The 19674-nt window shown below is 43.1% G+C and overlaps 1 protein-coding gene and 1 long non-coding RNA gene across 6 annotated transcripts in view; both read left to right on the forward strand.

Moving 5' to 3' along the window:
• The first annotated feature begins 1674 nt into the window (after positions 1-1674).
• On the forward strand, positions 1675-3158 carry LOC145861654 (uncharacterized). Its single transcript, XR_014381303.1, has 2 exons — positions 1675-1840; positions 2211-3158. It is a non-coding gene; the product is annotated as an uncharacterized LOC145861654 (long non-coding RNA).
• A 5010-nt stretch (positions 3159-8168) lies between these two features.
• LOC106577190 (WASH complex subunit 2C) overlaps positions 8169-19674 on the forward strand; it is a 28223-nt gene continuing 16717 nt past the window's right edge. For 2 of the 5 annotated variants that reach the window (XM_014155040.3, XM_014155043.3), the window contains exons 1-15: positions 8173-8310; positions 8768-8911; positions 9205-9369; positions 9828-9887; positions 9993-10163; positions 10483-10576; positions 10750-10811; positions 10961-11014; positions 11336-11428; positions 11875-11959; positions 14488-14606; positions 14820-14874; positions 15171-15224; positions 15752-15931; positions 16189-16358. In XM_014155040.3, coding sequence (XP_014010515.3) covers positions 8233-8310; positions 8768-8911; positions 9205-9369; positions 9828-9887; positions 9993-10163; positions 10483-10576; positions 10750-10811; positions 10961-11014; positions 11336-11428; positions 11875-11959; positions 14488-14606; positions 14820-14874; positions 15171-15224; positions 15752-15931; positions 16189-16358 — 1584 coding nt within the window. In that variant the 5' untranslated portion in view covers positions 8173-8232. Of the gene's footprint in view, positions 8311-8767; positions 8912-9204; positions 9370-9827; positions 9888-9992; positions 10164-10482; positions 10577-10749; positions 10812-10960; positions 11015-11335; positions 11429-11874; positions 11960-14487; positions 14607-14819; positions 14875-15170; positions 15225-15751; positions 15932-16188; positions 16359-19674 lie in introns of all 5 variants that reach the window. The other 3 variants (XM_014155042.3, XM_014155041.3, XM_014155038.3) reach the window with 3 other exon arrangements.

Here is a 19674-nt window from a genome sequence, read left to right on the forward strand (position 1 = left end):
AGTTTCAATTCTGTCAATTCAGAAATCTATGTAACACTAATAATGAATGCTATCCTAAGACTTTATAAACAAATTACTTTATGAATTGACTGAATTTAAACGGAACTGACGTGTGTGAAAAGAAAGGTACAATGAGGGAGGTCAAAACAGCAACCAGACAACTCCTCTCCTCTTCCTGTCCTTCCTGTGAGCTGGTCGGCTAAATTGACTCCATCTCTGAAAGGGAAGAGGAAAACAACACAAAAAACACATACAAGCTTAACAGAATATAACACCATAAAAGGTGAGATTTATGTTAACTAAATACTGCTTGTATAGTGTAGTTAGTGGCATAAATTTTGGAACAGTGTGGTAAAGTTGGTAATACTTGCTGTTTACTCATGGAATTTATTTCAGATCAAAAGATGAATATGACAGGCAAATATTTAGACAGCAAACTGTTGTTTTAGGATATTTTCTAACCCAGAAACAACAGCTATACATTTGCCTCAATAATACTTTGATCTGAAATACCAATTAGCCTACATGAGTATACTGTAAAAATGACCTACTTTACCTCACTGTCGCAAAACGCACACACAAAAAACATACCATTGAACTTGGCTTCGAAAAGCCGCTGATACATTTTATCCTTGACTGCTGCTTTTCTTTGTTGAGGCAGCCTCTTCAGTGTTGGCACCAGGCTCATGGCAAAGAGGGTCTCTTCATCCTCCTTCCTGCGAGCATCAGGTTGGGCTGCATCCCTCTCGACGGCTTGGAGGAGCCTCTGCTGAAATGAGTTGAGTGGATCTGGGGGCTGGTACCGCCGAGGACGCCTGGTGTGACGTTGTTCCTCTTCGTTTCTCTCTCCGTTTCTCTCCTCGTTTCTCTCCACGGCCACATCCTGTTCAACGAGGTCCTCAGTGGTCACATCCGTGAGGTTCATAATAATCTCAGGCGGTCCTAGATCCAGAGGTGCTTCCTCCATTTCATCATCTTCCATGGTTGCACCGGTGGTGGTCATACTTGCGGATAATGTAGATGTTGTAGTGGGTCTCGCTGCACCGGTGGTGGTCATACTTTATTTATTTTATTTATTTCACCTTTATTTAACCAGGAAGGGCTCATTGAGATTTGAAATCTCTTTTTCAAGAGCGTCCTGGCCAAGTTAGGCAGCACAAAGTCATTACACAATTACAGACAGACAACATGCAAAACTACAAGTAATCTAGTATAAACCATAGAATTCACAAGAGTATGACAAAATCATAAAACAGCAAATTAAAAACATTGACAGGTCAGGGAATCAGCCTCAAAATCCTTCATCAGTGATTTAAAAACACCAATCAGGACAAGTTCTTACAGTTTAAAAGCATTTTGTAAGTCGTACCAAGCCGATGGCACAGAGTACATAAAAGCCCTTTTACCAAATTCAGTTCAGACATTTGGAACAGTTATCAGGATAAAGTCCTGCGAACGAATAGAGTACCCACCACATTTCTGAACAATAAAAAACAATAAAATTGTAGTTAGCCCAAAATGGCTTTGTAAATAACAGTGTGACTGAGCCAAGAGTGACTAGAGAAGGCCAGCCAACCTTGGTATACAAAGTGCAGTGGTGCGTAACGCTTCGAGCACACCGACTGCGTCACTGCTGCATAACATTTTGAGCAGCTAGGCAACTATACTGATGCAGGTATCTTTTGCAGATGGTCGCATGCGGTTGGACACATGGAGGAGAGAATCATTTTCGCAGTGTCCTCAAAACCGTGTCTTTTTGACACTACTGCTGACAGCTACAGGGACATAAACACAAAAAATGCTGCTTGGAGACAAGTGTCCACGATAGTAGGATTGCCAGGTCAGTTTAGTAGTGAGCTTGTGCTAGATGTGGCTAGTTAGCTAGCTAGCTAACCTAGCTTGCTAACCTAGCCAATGAGGTATAATTGCCACTCGCGTGTGCGTGTGCGTGTGTGTGTGTTTGAAATAAATAGTCAAATAAATTATGCTAGTTACTACCCTTGATAACTTCACCAAATAATCATGTTTGAAAGAGTGTGAATGTCAGATAAATGGTAATAGAAATGGTACATACTACTGTACCCCTGATAATTTGGTCATATAACTGTGTGTGTGTGTGTGTCTGTGTACAGTAGGTGACATGTCCATGATAGCTATCTAATAACTATAGTTGCGCTAGGTAATGGTTTGGCATGTTCATGTCTATATAGAAGAAAACTGTTGGAGGAAGTGGAGAGGACTCAGGGACAGGTATCAGAGGAAGAGACGGGCAGAGAAAGAGAATAGGTCTGGGTCAGCAGCTTCAGGCCAGCAGCCTTGGGGCTTCTGCCACATTCTTTCTTTTCTGGATCCATTTATTGTGCCTAGGGCAACGAGTGGCAATTTTACCGCCAGACCCTCTACTACGTCATCCACAAGTGTTGTCGCCACCGGTGCATCAAGGCCCTCAACATCATCTACAAGTGCGACCATCGCCTCCACCGGTGCAGCGAGACCCTCTACAACATCTACATCACCCCCAAAGCCAATTCCTCCTTTGGCCGTCTCTCCTTCCAGTTCTCTGCTGCCAATGACTGGAACGAACTACAAAAATCTCTGAAACTGGAAACACTTATCTCCCTCACTAGCTTTAAGCACCAGCTGTCAGAGCAGCTCACAGATCACTGCACCTGTACATAGCCCATCTATAATTTAGCCCAAACAACTACCTCTTCCCCTACTGTATTTATTTATTTGATTTATTTTGCTCCTTTGCACCCCATTATTTATTTCTACTTTGCACTTTCCTCTACTACAAATCTACCATTCCAGTGTTTTACTTGCCATATTGTATTTACTTTGCCACCATGGCCTTTTTTACCTTTACCTCCCTTATCTCACCTCATTTGCTCACATTGTATATAGACTTATTTTTCTACTGTATTATTGACTGTATGTTTGTTTTACTCCATGTGTAACTCTGTGTTGTTGTATGTTGTCGAACTGCTTTGCTTTATCTTGGCCAGGTCGCAATTGTAAATGAGAACTTGTTCTCAACTTGCCTACCTGGTTAAATAAAGGTTAAATAAAGTAAAATAAGGCACTAAAGTAAAATGTAAAAAATTTGGCAAAGAAATTCACTTTATGTTCTGAATACAAAGCATTATGTTTGGGGCTAACGTAACACATCACTGAGTACCACTCTTCATATTTTTTTCAAACATGGTGCTGGCTGCATCATGTTATGGGTTTTTGATTATATAAATAAACGGAATAGAGCTAATGACAGGCAAAATCCTAGAGGAAAAACGGGTTCAGTCCGCTTTCCAACAGACACTGGGAGACAAATTTACCTTTCAATAGGACAATAACACACAAGGCCAAATATACACTGGAGTAGCTTACCAAGACCACATTTAATGAGTGGCCTAGTTACAGTTTTGACTGAAATAGGCTTGAAAATCTATGACAAGACGTGAAAATGGCTGTTTAGCAATGATCAACAAACAACTTGGCAGAGATTGAAGAATTTAAAAAAGAATAATGGGCAAATGTTCCACAATCCAGGTGTGGAAAGCTCTTAGAGACTTACCCAGAAAGACTCACAGCTGTAATCACTGCCAAAGGTGATTGTAACATGTATTTATTTGTACAAATGTTTACATTTTTCTTCCACTTCCACATTACAGTGTATTTTGTGTAGATCGTTGACAAAAAAACACACAATTAAATCCATTTTAATCCCACCTTGTAACACAAAAACATGTGGAAATAGTCAAGAGGTGCGAATACTGTCTGAAGGCACTGTATAGAGTACCACAGTATGAGTCAGAATAGACGCCACAATCCAGTGGGAGAGACGGTGCTTAAAGAGCGCTCTGCCCGAGCGGAATTAGCAAAACAGGCCAAAAGCTGGTCATAGCTCTGACTTTCGGGGGGGAAGGCCGCATTTGGACATGTTTAGCCGAGGCCAAAGCCATGAGCAGGGAGGTTTTATAGGAGAGGATCGTCCCCCAGTCATTTCTGACCAGAACAAGCCGCCTGACTAAAGCAGGGGGAAGCACCTGAGTGCCAGCTACACCGTTAGGAGCTCTAGGTAATTGATATGCGGTGGGCTCTCTACCAGTGTCCATACCCCCGAATCAAGTTGCCTTCATACAGCACACCCCACCCTCAGGGGGATGCATCTGTCGTGATCACCTTGCGGAATACAACTCAGCCCATAGCAGAGGGTCCCACCACTGGCCCATGGCCCGTAGGCCTGACAGGGACACCCGAAACGACCGTGTAGGCTGCGAGATGTGTCCAGGTGAGTGGCTAGCACTCAGCGCTTGACTGGCCGCATCAACAATAGCCCCAGGGGAACGACATCCATCACAAAAGCCAACAACACAAGTAGGCGTACAGATATAGGATACATTTGAGCCAGTTTGCTGCAGCTGGAAAATAATCCTGTAGCATCAAGAAATGTGAATTATTACAGTATGTGGATTATAATTAATGGCCATCTTTTGTAAGTGTTGATACATTTTTTGTTAGGGCAAATTAAGTCTGGCATTTTAAAAAAGAAATTACAAACGTTAGCATTCTTTTTAAACCTTGAATACACAACAAGTTTGCGTTTCTTGCTGTGCAGGAACATTCTCAGCAACAAAAGAGTGATCAAACTAAGATCCTACATCTGTAGGCACTGTTGAAAAGGCATTGACCAAGACGAAATTTGGCTAAGCAGAGCTGGAACTCGGACACCCTCCATGGCGATAGAAAAACGAGTGAGTCTAGTTCGACACCCAGTAACGGATTGCGCTGAGATGGATTCAGACAGCTCTCTTTCTGGTTACTTATGAAGCCTAGAGACTGAATACGGGGCAGTAGCATGGATTTGTGTAACACTGCTTGCCCCCTCAACTCCACCGCCACCAGCCAATCGTCTGTACTAGCCGGGGGCTTATGAGCATTCTGAATTTGTAGAGTCTGATGTGCTTGCCATGTCTTGCCATAGATTTCCATACCCCCAAGACATGCTAACCTCTCCCCATTACAATAACAGGGGAGGATAGCATTTTTGGGGGTTATGATATTTATGCGTCTGTAACTTTCTCACTGATTATTATTCACGAATATTTCAGGATTATCAGTAATCATGGTAGAATCCACATTCATGTAGAAGTGTTTAGAAACATATTCTATTCTTATTTACAATAAAAGTGACTCCATTATTGACCATTCATTTATATTCGGCACAAAATAATCTCCATCACAACCAAAACAAACAGCAAATGCATCCAAAAAGTTTGCAGAGTCACAAGCTTGATGTAGTCATTGTGTTCTATGAATATGGGACCAAATACTTCACTTTGAATACACATATAAGTGAATTTGTCCCAATACTTTGCACCCCTAAAATGGGGACTATGAACAAAAACTGTGGTAATTTCTAAACAGTTCACCCACTAATTAATTGGAGAGGATGGGCTTGTGGTAGTAGTTGGAGTGGAATCAGTGGAATGGTATCAAATATTCTTCTTCGACAAACCATCTCCCTTTTCTCGCCATCTTCAACCGATTCAAGCTCACCCTCTTCCTCCCTCACTCCCTTCAACCTCCTCCGCCTATCTCACTCCCTTCGACCTCTATCCACCTACCTCCTATCTTTTCCTCTCCATTTCTACTCCATATTCCAAGTATACGTCTCCTTATGATAATATTGCACTTCTCCTAACATACATCTTGTTCTTGCCCTCTCAAGGGAGGCCATTTTTTCCCCATCAGTGACCCCTGTTCTTCGACGGACTCTGGCTGGACTTAAGATGACTGAAGACAACACAAAGTTAGAAATGTTTCATAGTATGCGGTGACCATCCGCAACAGAGCCTTCAACTGCAAGGGGGCGTTGCGTTTCCACTCCGTTGTGGACCGCCCCATTGAAATGCATGACATCCGGCGCAACGTAAGTGTTTATGGGGTAATGTGGATGAGGCTTAAGCTAGGCTAGCTAGCCTCTTTAACCGCAGCATGGCCCGTTTAGAATAACCAAGCGACTTAAAGCTACGTATACTAAACAAAAGACCAACCCACCCACATAAAAAAATACTATGGTATAAATGTACCCTGAAGCAACCATTTTGACTATATTAACCCACACAGCTACAAGGATGCACTTTAATGGTAGGTTCACAACCTCATACTGTACCTTATAGAGACCCCAAATTATGTATAAAACAGTCTTAAAATACTCTACGTTGATTTTGATATAAGCATAATTTAACTTGTAAATTTAACACAATAAATTAATTTGACTTTGGGAAAATTCTTTTTTTTGGTCCTAACTTGTTTACCACTTTTTCCATGTGATTTTTTCCTACACAGACTCCCTGAAATATGACCTGTTTCTAAATATTTGGTCACATGGTTCATTTTGTGTATGGTTTGCAATGGCTGTACATATATCCAAGAAACAAGGGGTGGGTTGTCACTAGCTACCACAACCACAAAGTCATAAACACAGCCTATTTCTACAATTTATGTTCTTAAACTTAACCCTAACTTAACCATAACCACACTGCTAACCCTATGCTCTTTCTAAAATTATCTGCCGAAATTGTTGCAACCCCTATTGCTAGCCTGTTCAACCTCTCTTTCGTATTGTCTGAGATTCCCATAGATTGGAAAGCTGCCGTGGTCATCCCCCTCTTCAAAGGGGGAGACACTCTAGACCCAAACTGTTACAGACCTACAGCATCTTACAAAAGTGAGTACACCCCTCACATTTTTGTAAATATTTGAGTATATCTTTTCATGTGACAACATGGAAGAAATGACACTTTGCTACAATGTAAAGTAGTGAGTGTACAGCTTGTATAAGAGTGTAAATTTGCTGTCCCCTCAAAATAACTCAACACACAGCCATTAATGTCTAAACCGCTGGCAACAAAAGTGAGTACACCCCTAAGTGAGTACACCCCTAAGTGAAAAAAAGGAGGTATTTGGACATAAAGATTAACTTTATCAAACAAAACGAACATTTATTGTGGAACTGGGATTCCTGGGAGTGCATTCCGATGAAGATCATCAAAGGTAAGTGAATATTTATGTCCAAATACCTCTATTTTGTTCGCGCGTTAGGTTCACTATTCCAAATGCAAGGCACGTGCTTACTAAGTCCAGACGAAAAAAAGTTATACTACAGTTTGTAGAAACATGTCAAACGATGTATAGAATCAATCTTTAGGATGTTTTTATCATAAATCTTCCATAATATTCCAACCGGACGATTCCTTTGTCTTCAAAAAAGAAAAGGAACACAGTTAACTCTTACGTGAGTGCGTGCGATTGAGCTCATGTCATTTTCTCAGTCATCTGATTCCAATGGCTCTTATTCTCTCCCCATTCACAGTAGAAGCATGAAACAACGTTCTAAAGACTTTTGACATCTAGTGGAAGCCTTAGGAAGTGCAAAATGACCCCATAAACACTGTATACTGGATAGGGAATCAACTTCAAACCTCAGATTTCCACACTTCCTGGTTGGATTTTTTCTCAGGTTTTTGCCTGCCATATGAGTTCTGTTATACTCACAGACATCATTCAAACAGTTTTATAAACGTCAGAGTGTTTTCTATCCAAATCTACTAATATCTTGCATATCTTAGCTTCTGGGACTGAGTAGCAGGCAGTTTACTCTGGGCACCTTCTTCATCTGGACGTCAAAATACTGCCCCCTACCCTAGAGAAGTTAAAGCCCAAAAAGATCATTTTTGTATTGATTTTTTATTTTATTTAACTTTTATTTAACCTTGAGACGTTATCTTTGGGACGTCCCTACCCTAACCCTTACCTAACCTTAACCTTTGACCGTTTGAATCGTCAACTTCAATGGGGTGACGTCAGAGTTAGGAAGTCCCAAGCAAGGAGCCTGTTTAGACTTTGGAGCCTGTTTAGACTTAGGCTTTGGCATCGCTTACCCCACTTTCCCCTAGCTGGAAAAAAATGAATGAACTGCAGTGTTTCTCAAAAGATTAGACTAGGCCTAGAGTAAATAAATGAACAATTCTAGCTAAGGAAAATTGCATGCAATTCAATAACATGACAATGCATTCAACATACACATTACATACCATACAAACAAAGACCTGTATGTATTGATTACTATTGCCAATTTGATGTGGTAACGTTGCATTGAGTCAGGTGACTGCCGTCAGCTGATTGCCTCCAGACAGACAGACAGAATATGGCCGACCTGTCAAGAGATCAATGAGGAACGGCATAATCGAGTTTCTTTTTACGACTTTTGGGGCTCATATTTCACTAACGTGGACAACAGTTACTAAGGTGAGTTTAGTAAAAAATATCTCTGAAAGTGCGAGAGTATGCTGTGCAGTCTCCGGCAGTGCATAAACATTTATTCAACTAACGTCCTATACCTAGCTGACATTCCAAATTACATTTTGCGAAAGCTTGCGACTTCCCAATTAAACATTGCACCTACAATGTTCGACAACTAGTTTTCTTGCTAACTAGGGTAGCAAACTAGCTAGTTTGTTTGCATTACAATAAAGCAGCCACTGGTGCCAGCTAATTTAGCTCGCATTTGCCAGTCCATGCCTGTGTTGATCGCGACCAAAGTTATATCATTTGGGCTTATTTTTTACAAATCAGGTAATGGATCGCGTCTAGTTTGCACGAAACAGTAGAGAACTTTTAAATGGTTCTTGTCCACGCTGAACGCCCGTTTGAAATGTTTTATCCGGTTTATTCCAACTGAATAAATCCTTCAGTATTGTTTCAGATGAGCGGGTTGCCGGTTGGCATGGCGAATGTCCCTAGCAAGAGCAATCACACCGGGAATGATGGCCAGGTGTGGGAGAGACTCTGGACCTTTGAAGAGATGCGACAGACCAGCACCAACTGGTCCCTGGCTGCAGACTCAGGGGTAGGCTTTGGTTATTATCTCCAAGTTATTATTCAGTTTCTGAATACCCAACTGTTTCTAATGCATTTAACAGTGTATCATCTGGTGGCTGAAGCAGAAACAGACTGGCAGGCAGGCTCTCAGCCTCTAACTCTACATTTTATGGGTAGAGCAATCACATAGCGTTGTAAACAGCAATGCAACAGACTAACTACCCTTATCGCTGTGGCAAAGACAAAGTCCGCTACTGAACAATCAGATACACTGTTGAATAGATGAAGATTAAACAGTTGTTGGTATCCCCTCCTCCACAGCTCTTCCTGTTCCTGCAAGACTTCTCCCAGAGGATGCTGTCAAAGACTCATGAGATAGAGAAGCAGTTGGATGGACTGATCAGAGACACCAAGGCCACAGACTGTTGCGTGCACACCGTCTTCAACGACTTCCTCATGCTCTCCAACACACAATTCATTGAAAACGTACGTTGTGGACTGGAAATACCATGGTCGTCTTCATTAGAGCATTTTAATGGAAGAAAACGAACTGAAACAGGGAGAGGACCACCTGTTCTTGACTTGTCTAATAAGTAACACAGATGTACTTTTTTTTGCTCCAAATGAACACGACCCATGTCTTGTTCTTCTGTTCAGCTTGGTGCCCCTCTACTTTAGAGGATGGTTATGCCGTATTTTACATTTCACAGATATTTTGAAACTTCACAAGCTTTTAACAAAATGAAGAAAAGATGAATCGTGCTACATGGTACAGAACTATGAGGAACTGATGACACTTGTGTTTAATGATCTGCTTGCTCATGGTGCCGCCTCTTTTTGTTCACTATCACAAGGTGCTGTGTTACATTGATAGATTCTAACTCATGCTTCTTGTATTGATTGTGTGATGTGTTACCGATCTTTGTTTTTGTTGACCTCATCAGAGAGTGTATGATGAGGAGGTGGTGCCAAAGCCTGAGGCCTTGGAGAGACCGCCTGAGCAGGTAAATCATCTACCTACTCCTTCCTTGATGTGTTGTGACATGTATAGCACTGTGACGTTGCGAGTTCCCCCCCGGGGATAGTTAAATTCAATTACCCCGCATTAGAAGACTCGTGAGCAGAAGGAAGCCCAGCTGATTCCTAAGGTCCAGGAAGCAGTGAACTACGGTCTGATGGTGCTGGACTCTGCCTTTGAGCAGCTAGACATCAAGGCAGGAAACTCTGACTCAGAGGACGAGGAGGCCACAGACAGAGTGGAGCCCATACTGGAGCCCAAGGTGAGTTTGGAATCATCTGGAAACATACAGGATTAGAGAGAATGAAAGTTATTCACTGCTCCAGATATCACGTTAGGATTAATACCTGCCCAGTCTAGTCTAGGGAGGATGGCCAATGTTTCCATGCCACTGTGTTTTTGATCTGTCTTTAGGGTCTAGCTCAGGTTAAGCACTTTGACAACTGATGTACACGTTTATTTTAATTTTTTTTGACGAACATTTGATTTCAATGATTCTGCTCGTATTGACCAATGACGTTTTCTCTGACCGCTTCCTCTCCGTCTTTCTTTCTCTAACCCACCTCTCTCTCTGTTTGTAGGACCTGTATGTGGACAGGCCTTTACCATATTTGATTGGTTCTCAGCTCTTTATGGGGCAAGAAGACGTTGGACTGGGAGACCTCTCCAGTGAAGGTAGATCACCTCTGTTCCTCAAGTACTCTTTCTACTGAAGGAAAGTGTGTGTATTCTTGGCATGTGTTTATATTGTTAGTGTTCAACACTCTTCCAAGCATAGTGTTTCTCGTCTAACATTAGTCGTGTTTCACAAAGAGAAAGGGAAACTGATGTCATTCTTTACTTCACAGAAATGTCAGTCGACAGCGATCGAGACACCGTCATTGTGAGCGAAGATGGCAAAGATGCTGACGTAAATCTTTTTTCATATTTTCGGCTAGAAAGAGACAGATGTTTTTTTTAAGTGTGAAGTTGGCATTATTATTATCCTCAAAATAAGTTGAAAATACTGACAATTTTATTTAGATAACTGTATTATCCCTGTGGTGTTTATGTGAACAGCAGTCAGACGATGACTTTGACCAGGATGAGGAGGGGCCAGGCACCATGAGGAAGGTGAAGGTCAATTTCACTGTGACTGTCAGGGTCGACGATCAAACCCAGAGTTAGTTGATATCGCTGTGAAAACAATAACAAACGTACAGGATTGTATCTCTGTGTGCACAATTCTGACAATGGATGATTAAGGTATTTGCCAATTTAATCAATGACGAAACACAACAGAAAAGTGTGTGGTTGATTGAATCCTACCTACACTCTGGACACTGGCCATAAGCATGCTGTTGTTTATGGCGATGATGGTAATGATTACACCTTAGTGAAGATTGTGATTTTATTTGCAACCTCATGGATGACATTGAATGATTTCCCCTTCAGAAGTCGTCTATGTTGAGTGATGACGAGGAGGGAGATTCAGACATTTTCGGAGAATCGGACGAAGATGATGATGATGATGATGATGACAGAAAGGTATGTTTGATTATAGTTTGCTGGTGGAGACTGATACTAATAATATGACGGACAGATCATTTATGAAATATAACTAGCCTTTATCCAGCTAAGTCAACATTGCTAATACATTTGTTTTATGACTTGAGGGAGCATAATGAATGTGTCATGTCTCAGCTATTGAATGTAGACAAATGTGAAATATTTTGAAGTTAATTGCATGTCCCCTTACATTTACATTTTACATTTTAGTCATTTAGCAGACGCTCTTATCCAGAGCAACTTACAGTAGTGAATGCATACATTTCATACATTTTTTTTCTCCGTACTGGTCCCCCGTGGGAAGCGAACCCACAACCCTGGCGTTGCAAACACCATGCTCTACCAACTGAGCCACATGGGACCTTACATGAATATTGATGTTCTATTCCACCTCTCTTTTACGGAAGTCTTTGTGTCACATTCAGAACCCAAGACCATCATCCTTTGCTGATGAGCTGGCTGCCAGAATCAAAGGGGAACCCATCAGCAAGCCAGAGGGAGATCACACATGTATGTTGGGTTGATATGACCTGAGTTACAAACTACTCAGCACGCCCATTATCACCTCCACCATCATGGTATCTGTATGAGCTCATATGCTAGCCTGGGTATCAGTCTGTTTCTGATTTAGCCAACTTATTGCCATATGATCATGTGGCCCTGTGTTTTGTGCAGTAATGTGACATGCCTGGATTTTTACCCTTTTATTTAAAGCTTTTTCATCAAAATGTCCTTTTCTTTTTATGTCAGATGGTCCAGGACCATCTTCATCTAGGTCACAACGATAGACAATCACAGTCTGCTTAAACTAATAACACACAAACAATTATATGTTTTCATGTCTTTTTTGAACACACTATGTAAACATTCACAGTGCAGGGTTGAAAAAGTATGTGAACCGTTGGATTTAATAACTGGTTGACCCTCCTTGGGCAGCAATAACCTCAACCAAACGTTTTCTGTAGTTGTGGATCAGACCTGCACAACGGTCAGGAGGAATTTTGGACCATTCCTCTTTGCAAAACTGTTTCAGTTCAGCAATATTCTTGGGATGTCTTGTGTGAACTGCTCTGTTGAGGATATGCCACATCATCTCAATCGGGTTGAGCTCAGGGCTCTGACTGGGCCACTCCAGAAGGCGTATTTTGTTCTGTTGAAGCCATTCTGTTGTTGATTTACGTCTGTGTTTTGGGTTGTTGTCCTGTTGCATCACCCGACTTCTGTTGAGCTTCAAGTGGCAGACAGACAGCCTAACATTCTCCTGCAGAATGTCTTGATAAACTTGGGAATTCATTTTTACGTCAATGATAGCAAGCGGTCCAGGCCCTGAGTCAGCAAAGCTGCCCCAAACCATGATGCTCCTTCCACCATACTTTACAGTTGGGATGAGGTTTTGATGTTGGTGTGCTATGCCTTTTTTTTCTCCTTTCTTATTAGTTTAAGCACACCGTGTTTGTCTATTGTTGTGACTTAGATGAAGATTTGATCAAATTTGATGACCAATTTATGCAGAAATCCAGGTTGTGTTGTGTGTTCCTTCCAAACAACTCAACTGTAGTTTCATCTGTCCACAGAATATTTTGCGAGTAGCGCTGTGGAACATCCAAGTGCACTTTTGCCAACTTCAGACGTGCTGCAATGTTTCTTTTGGACAGCAGTGGCTTCTTCCGTGATGTCCTCCCATGAACACCATTGTGTTTTACGTATCGTAGACTCGTCAACTGAAATGGTAGTGTTCCAGAGATTTCTGTATGTCTTTAGCTGACATTCTAGGATTCTTCTTAACCTCATTGAGCATTCTGCGCTGTGCTCTTGCAGTCATCTTTGCAGGACGGCCACTCCAAGGGAGAGTAGCAACAGTGCTGAAATTTCTCCATTTATAGACAATTTGTCTTACCATGGACTGATGAACAGGCTTTTAGAGATACTTTTGCAACCCTTTCCAGCTTTATGCAAGTCAACAATTCTTAATCTTAGGTCTTCTGAGATCTCTTGTTCAAGGCATAGTTCACATCAGGCTTCTTGTGAATAGCAAACGCAAATGTTGTGAGTGTTTTTTATAGGGCAATGCAGCTCTAACCAACGTCCAACCGTCTCATTGATTGGACTCCAGGTTAGTTGACTCCTGACTCCAATTAGCTTTGGAGAAGCCATTAACCTAGGGGTTCACATACTTTATCCAACCTACACTGTGAATGTTTAAATGATGTATTCAATATAGACAAGAAAAATACAACTTTTGTGTTATTAGTTTAAGCACACTGTGTCTATTGTTGTCTACTTAGATGAAGATCAGATCAAATTTGATGACCAATTTATGCAGAAATGCAGGTAATTCCAAAGGGTTCACATACTTTTTCTTGCCACTGTAATTCTCAATTCAGGCTTAAAATACAGGATAACATCTTGATATGCCGTATGACTGCGCGGTACACACAGTCTGGCACCCAGACTAATGATCCTACACTACAATCTACCTAAATTCATTTATCTGTCCTCTCTGTTTTGATTATTATGGCCACTGTTTGCTCCATACAAGTTCCAAGATGTGTTTTCAGTTGGTACATTTGTACATAATGTAGGCCATACAACAAATGGGATGTCATAATGCAAATAATGATGGCAGATTCCAACAGCACATGCATGTTTCACTACATATCATTGTTCTGCATGTGCATGCTCATGTTTCCTTCCCCGTGTCACTTCTCTGAAGCGTTGTCGTCTGCCTCTAAGAAGAACAGAGCCCAAGCCCAAGGCTGAGAGGCCACCGGGTTGGACAGCAATTCACTCATCTAAAAGAGAGTTTTCTTTACTGCACATTGTGTACGAGCACCTAATCTCTCTCACTATGTATACAATTATATTATACCTGCTAAGCTAACTGTTACTTCATAACACTTCAGTCAGAAGAGCATTAGTGGAGTTGGTCTCGCTCCAAAGTGACTGAATGAGATGTCATTTGACAAGCATTCATGACATTGCAGTATTTACCAGTCATTTTTTTGACTTGTTGTTGACACCTGTTTGTGTTGATGTAGCTATTGAAGATGACAGCGAGGAGTTATTCGGGCAGCCCAAGATGGAGGAAGAGGACCTCTCTCCGTTTGGAGGGAAAGGAGGCCTCTTCAGCGGAGGGAGAGGACTGTTTGATGATGAGGTAGGCTCACATGAACGCCGTTTTGTAGCTTCCATGTCTTACTTTTTCCATGTTACTTACCCATTGTAATTTCACATAATATGATGGATAGAAATCAATAAGTGAACTGTTCAAAGAAAAATTAATCTACAGCCTGTTAAAAGCTCCCGAAGAGTACATTAAATGAGTTTTGTCTGAAACCATAGCGACCCTGATAATATGTTTGTTGTCCAGGGGGATATGTTTTCTGATCCACCTAAACAGCCTGTAGCAGAGGAGAAGACCACAGGTAATAATAGCCATACAAACTATCTGTTGAAACACCAATGCTGTTTTCATTAGGGCACACTAGATGTTTTGCAATCAAAAACATTTTTTTTCTTCTGCAAGTTTAGATGGTTGCTTTCCTTTTCAGGATGTTTTCTTGTAAGTGAATTGAGAATGTTGTGTAATGGCTGTGGTCACTGTTTCTAATACATTTTTCGTGGGTTACCTTATTCATTTTGAGTAATGCTTTTTTTCTGGACAGTATAGAGACTTTGACCTGTTAACAGAACCTGTAAGTCTCTCTTGTGTTTCTGCCAGTACCTGTCAAGCCTGCTAAGAAGATTCCTTCAGGGGCTGTGTCAATATTCCCAGGTAATACAATTTGTATTTATTTATTTAACCTTTATTTAACTAGGCAAGTCAGTTAAGAACAAATTCTTATTTACAATGACGGCCTACACCGGCCAAACCTGGACGACGCTATGCGCCGCCCTATGGGACTCCCAATCAAGGCTGGATGTGATGCTGCCTGGATTCGAACCAGAGACTGCAGTGACGCCTCTTGCACTGAGATGCAGTGTCTTAGACCGCTGCGCCACTCGGGAGCATAGAAACATGCCCTAAGGACAGCAAAGGCATTTCAAAGATTAAATAGTAATAACAGTGTTACTCAAATGAAGAAACAGTTTTCTGGGGCTTAAGAACATAATGCCTCTGAAGATACCGTCCTGCCTTTCTGAAACGGAATTGGATTTATTAAGTTCAAACTAAATACTATTACAATACATGACCACAGACAGTCTACCGTACTATGTTGACTATTCTGTGATGGTACTGAAAATATTATAATCTCCAGGTTTTATCTGACGAGTCTATCCTGTCCTCTTCTTTCCCCATAGAGAACAGCCTGTTTGGCACTCCTAATGACTCTGACTCAGTGGGGGGTAGAGAGAACAGCAGTCCAGCCAAACCCCACAAGACCCAGACATCAGCCCCTAGAAAGACCGCTTTAGGGGGGCTGTTTGACGATGAGGAGGATAACTTCTTCACCGGCAAAAGCCTTAATAAATCCAGCTCAGGTAAGTCAATCAAACCGTAACTTCTCTCTCTCTCTCTCGCTAGCATGGTGGGCGAGATCCCAACTTCAGATCAATGATCGTAAAATATCAGTAAAAATCTTACATTGGCATCACGCCAATACATCATTTGCTCTTAGGTATGTGAATCAAGTTTTCAGCTTATTTTCATTCATGCAGTAAGTTTCACATGTTAGATCTTGCCACACTATAACTGTCTTCAGCACAAGCACTCATAATGTGTTGTCACCTGTGTTCAGCTGGACAGGAGGAACCCAAGCAGAGGAAGACAGTGGATCTGTCTGGAGGAGGTGATGAGGATGGTGACATCTTCAGTGAGAACTCTGGTGTTCTGCCCCCTCTACAGAGTAGGAGGGAGGTGGTGGAGGAGGAGGAGGAAGAACAGGTGAAACAGTCTCCTCAGAAAAAGGTGAATATACACACGTGTACAGAGCGTTGTTTTTACCTATACTGTATCATAGGGCCTCTGCTCACTACCTTAGAATTTAGAGAAAAACGGGGCAATTCAAGAGGATGCTACAAAAGTTATGTCAAAACGTTGTTTTCTTATGTGTCATTATAAATCACACATAATGAATCATTAGATTGTTCTCTGCAATATTGTAACTTTAGTATACTTATACTTGACAGTGTTGATGAAATAAGAATGTTAGTTTGTTGTGACCGTTGCTAGTTTAGACTGCGCTGCTCTTGGGTCTATCTCTTCCATATTTGGCAATGGGAGGTGGTACCATTTGGAGGTGTTTCTGCGGGTTAGATTGGTATCAAGTTGATTTAGATTTTTCTATGTTGAGAGGTGCCATTTCTATGGCGATTTAAAGGGAAAGATTGAGAAATACACAATGAAAACATGAACATATTGTCTTCATGGGGGGTGGTTATTGAAATTGTCTGTTAGCTTTGTAAATAAATACATATTTAGTCCCTATTTTGTTTTTATACTGCAGATTTCATTTAGAAAAAGCCAATGTTTTCACTCATATGACCTGCAGCCACTAGTTGACTTTTTCCCCCTTTTTTTCCCCCAATTTCGTGGGATCCAATTGTCCTGTCGCTGCAACTCTCGTACGGACTCGTGAGAGGCCAAGGTCAAGAGCCATGCGTCTTCCGGAACACGACCCTGCCAAGCCGCACTGCTCGCTTAACCTGGAAGTCAGCCGCACCAATGTGTCGGAGGAAACACCTTACACCTGGCGACTGAAGTCAGCGTGCATATGCATGGCCCGCCACAAGGAGTCACTAGAGCGCAATGGGACAAGGACATCCCGGCCGACCTAACCCGGACGACGCCGGACACCTCATGGGTCTCCAGGTCACAGCCGGCTGTGACACAGCCCGGAATCAAACCCGGATCTGTATGATGCCTGTATCACTGCGAAGCAGTGCTTTTGACCGCTGTGCCGCTCGGGAGGCCTGTTAGTGCTGTTCTGCCGCGGAGCAGAGTTATATGGAGCAGTGACCACTTTGATCATGCCTGTGATGACATTCCATTCACTCTAAACATGCTAAATTCTCAGAGTAAATTGTCTAACTTTTAAACCGTCTATGGTAGCGACATGGGGGTTAGACTACTGTTTTTCTGACACAATTCTCTGTTACATTTACATTTAAGTCATTTAGCAGATGCTCTTATCCAGAGCGACTTACAAATTGGTGCATTCACCTTATGATATCCAGTGGAACAACCACTTTACAATAGTGCATCTAAATCTTTTAAGGGGGGGGGGGGGTTAGAAGGATTACTTTATCCTATCCTAGGTATTCCTTAAAGAGGTGGGGTTTCAGGTGTCTCCGGAAGGTGGTGATTGACTCCGCTGTCCTGGCGTCGTGAGGGAGCTTGTTCCACCATTGGGGTGCCAGAGCAGCGAACAGTTTTGACTGGGCTGAGCGGGAACTGTGCTTCCTCAGAGGTAGGGGGGCGAGCAGGCCAGAGGTGGATGAACGCAGTGCCCTTGTTTGGGTGTAGGGCCTGATCAGAGCCTGAAGGTACGGAGGTGCCGTTCCCCTCACAGCTCCGTAGGCAAGCACCATGGTCTTGTAGCGGATGCGAGCTTCAACTGGAAGCCAGTGGAGAGAGCGGAGGAGCGGGGTGACGTGAGAGAACTTGGGAAGGTTGAAAACCAGACGGGCTGCGGCGTTCTGGATGAGTTGTAGGGGTTTAATGGCACAGGCAGGGAGCCCAGCCAACAGCGAGTTGCAGTAATCCAGACTGGAGATGACAAGTGCCTGGATTAGGACCTGCGCCGCTTCCTGTGTGAGGCAGGGTCGTACTCTGCGAATGTTGTAGAGCATGAACCTACAGGATCGGGTCACCGCCTTGATGTTAGTGGAGAACGACAGGGTGTTGTCCAGGGTCACGCCAAGGTTCTTAGCACTCTGGGAGGAGGACACAAGGGAGTTGTCAACCGTGATGGCGAGATCATGGAACGGGCAGTCCTTCCCCGGGAGGAAGAGCAGCTCCGTCTTGCCGAGGTTCAGCTTGAGGGGGTGATCCGTCATCCACACTGATATGTCTGCCAGACATGCAGAGATGCGATTCGCCACCTGGTTATCAGAAGGGGGAAAGGAGAAGATTAATTGTGTGCCGTCTGCATAGCAATGATAGGAGAGACCATGTGAGGATATGACAGAGCCAAGTGACTTGGTGTATAGCGAGAATAGGAGAGGGCCTAGAACAGAGCCCTGGGGGACACCAGTGGTGAGAGCACGTGGTGCGGAGACAGATTCTCGCCACGCCACCTGGTAGGAGCGACCTGTCAGGTAGGACGTAATCCAAGCGTGGGCTGCGCCGGAGATGCCCAACTCGGAGAGGGTGGAGAGGAGGATCTGATGGTTCACAGTATCAAAGGCAGCAGATAGGTCTAGGAGGATGAGAGCAGAGGAGAGAGAGTTAGCTTTAGCAGTGCGGACAGCCTCCGTGACACAGAGAAGAGCAGTCTCAGTTGAATGACCAGTCTTGAAACCTGACTGATTTGGATCAAGAAGGTAATTCTGAGAGAGATAGCAGGAGAGCTGGCCAAGGACGGCACGTTCAAGAGTTTTGGAGAGAAAAGAAAGAAGGGATACTGGTCTGTAGTTGTTGACATTGGAGGGATCGAGTGTAGGTTTTTTCAGAAGGGGTGCAACTCTCGCTCTCTTGAAGACGGAAGGAACGTAGCCAGCGGTCAAGGATGAGTTGATGAGCAAGGTGAGGTAAGGGAGAAGGTCTCCGGAAATGGTCTGGAGAGGAGGGGATCGGGTCAAGCGGGCAGGTTGTCGGGCGGCCGGCCGTCACAAGACGCGAGATTTCATCTGGAGAAAGAGGTCAAAGCACAGGGTAGGGCAGTGTGAGCAGGACCAGCGGTGTCGTTTGACTTAGCAAACGAGGATCGGATGTCGTCGACCTTCTTTTCAAAATGGTTGACGAAGTCATCCGCAGAGAAGGAGGAGGAGGGGGGGGAGGAGGATTCAGGAGGGAGGAGAAGGTGGCGAAGAGCTTCCTAGGGTTAGAGGCAGATGCTTGGAATTTAGAGTGGTAGAAAGTGGCTTTAGCAGCAGAGACAGAAGAGGAAAATGTAGAGAGGAGGGAGTGAAAGGATGCCAGGTCTGCAGGGAGGCGAGTTTTCCTCCATTTCCGCTCGGCTGCCCGGAGCCCTGTTCTGTGAGCTCGCAATGAGTCGTCGAGCCACGGAGCAGGAGGGGAGGACCGAGCCGGCCTGGAGGATAGGGGACATAGAGAATCAAAG

Source organism: Salmo salar, chromosome 18, assembly GCF_965601325.2.
Source record: "Salmo salar chromosome 18, fSalSal1, whole genome shotgun sequence".
In the NCBI taxonomy this organism is placed as follows: Eukaryota; Metazoa; Chordata; class Actinopteri; order Salmoniformes; family Salmonidae; genus Salmo; species Salmo salar.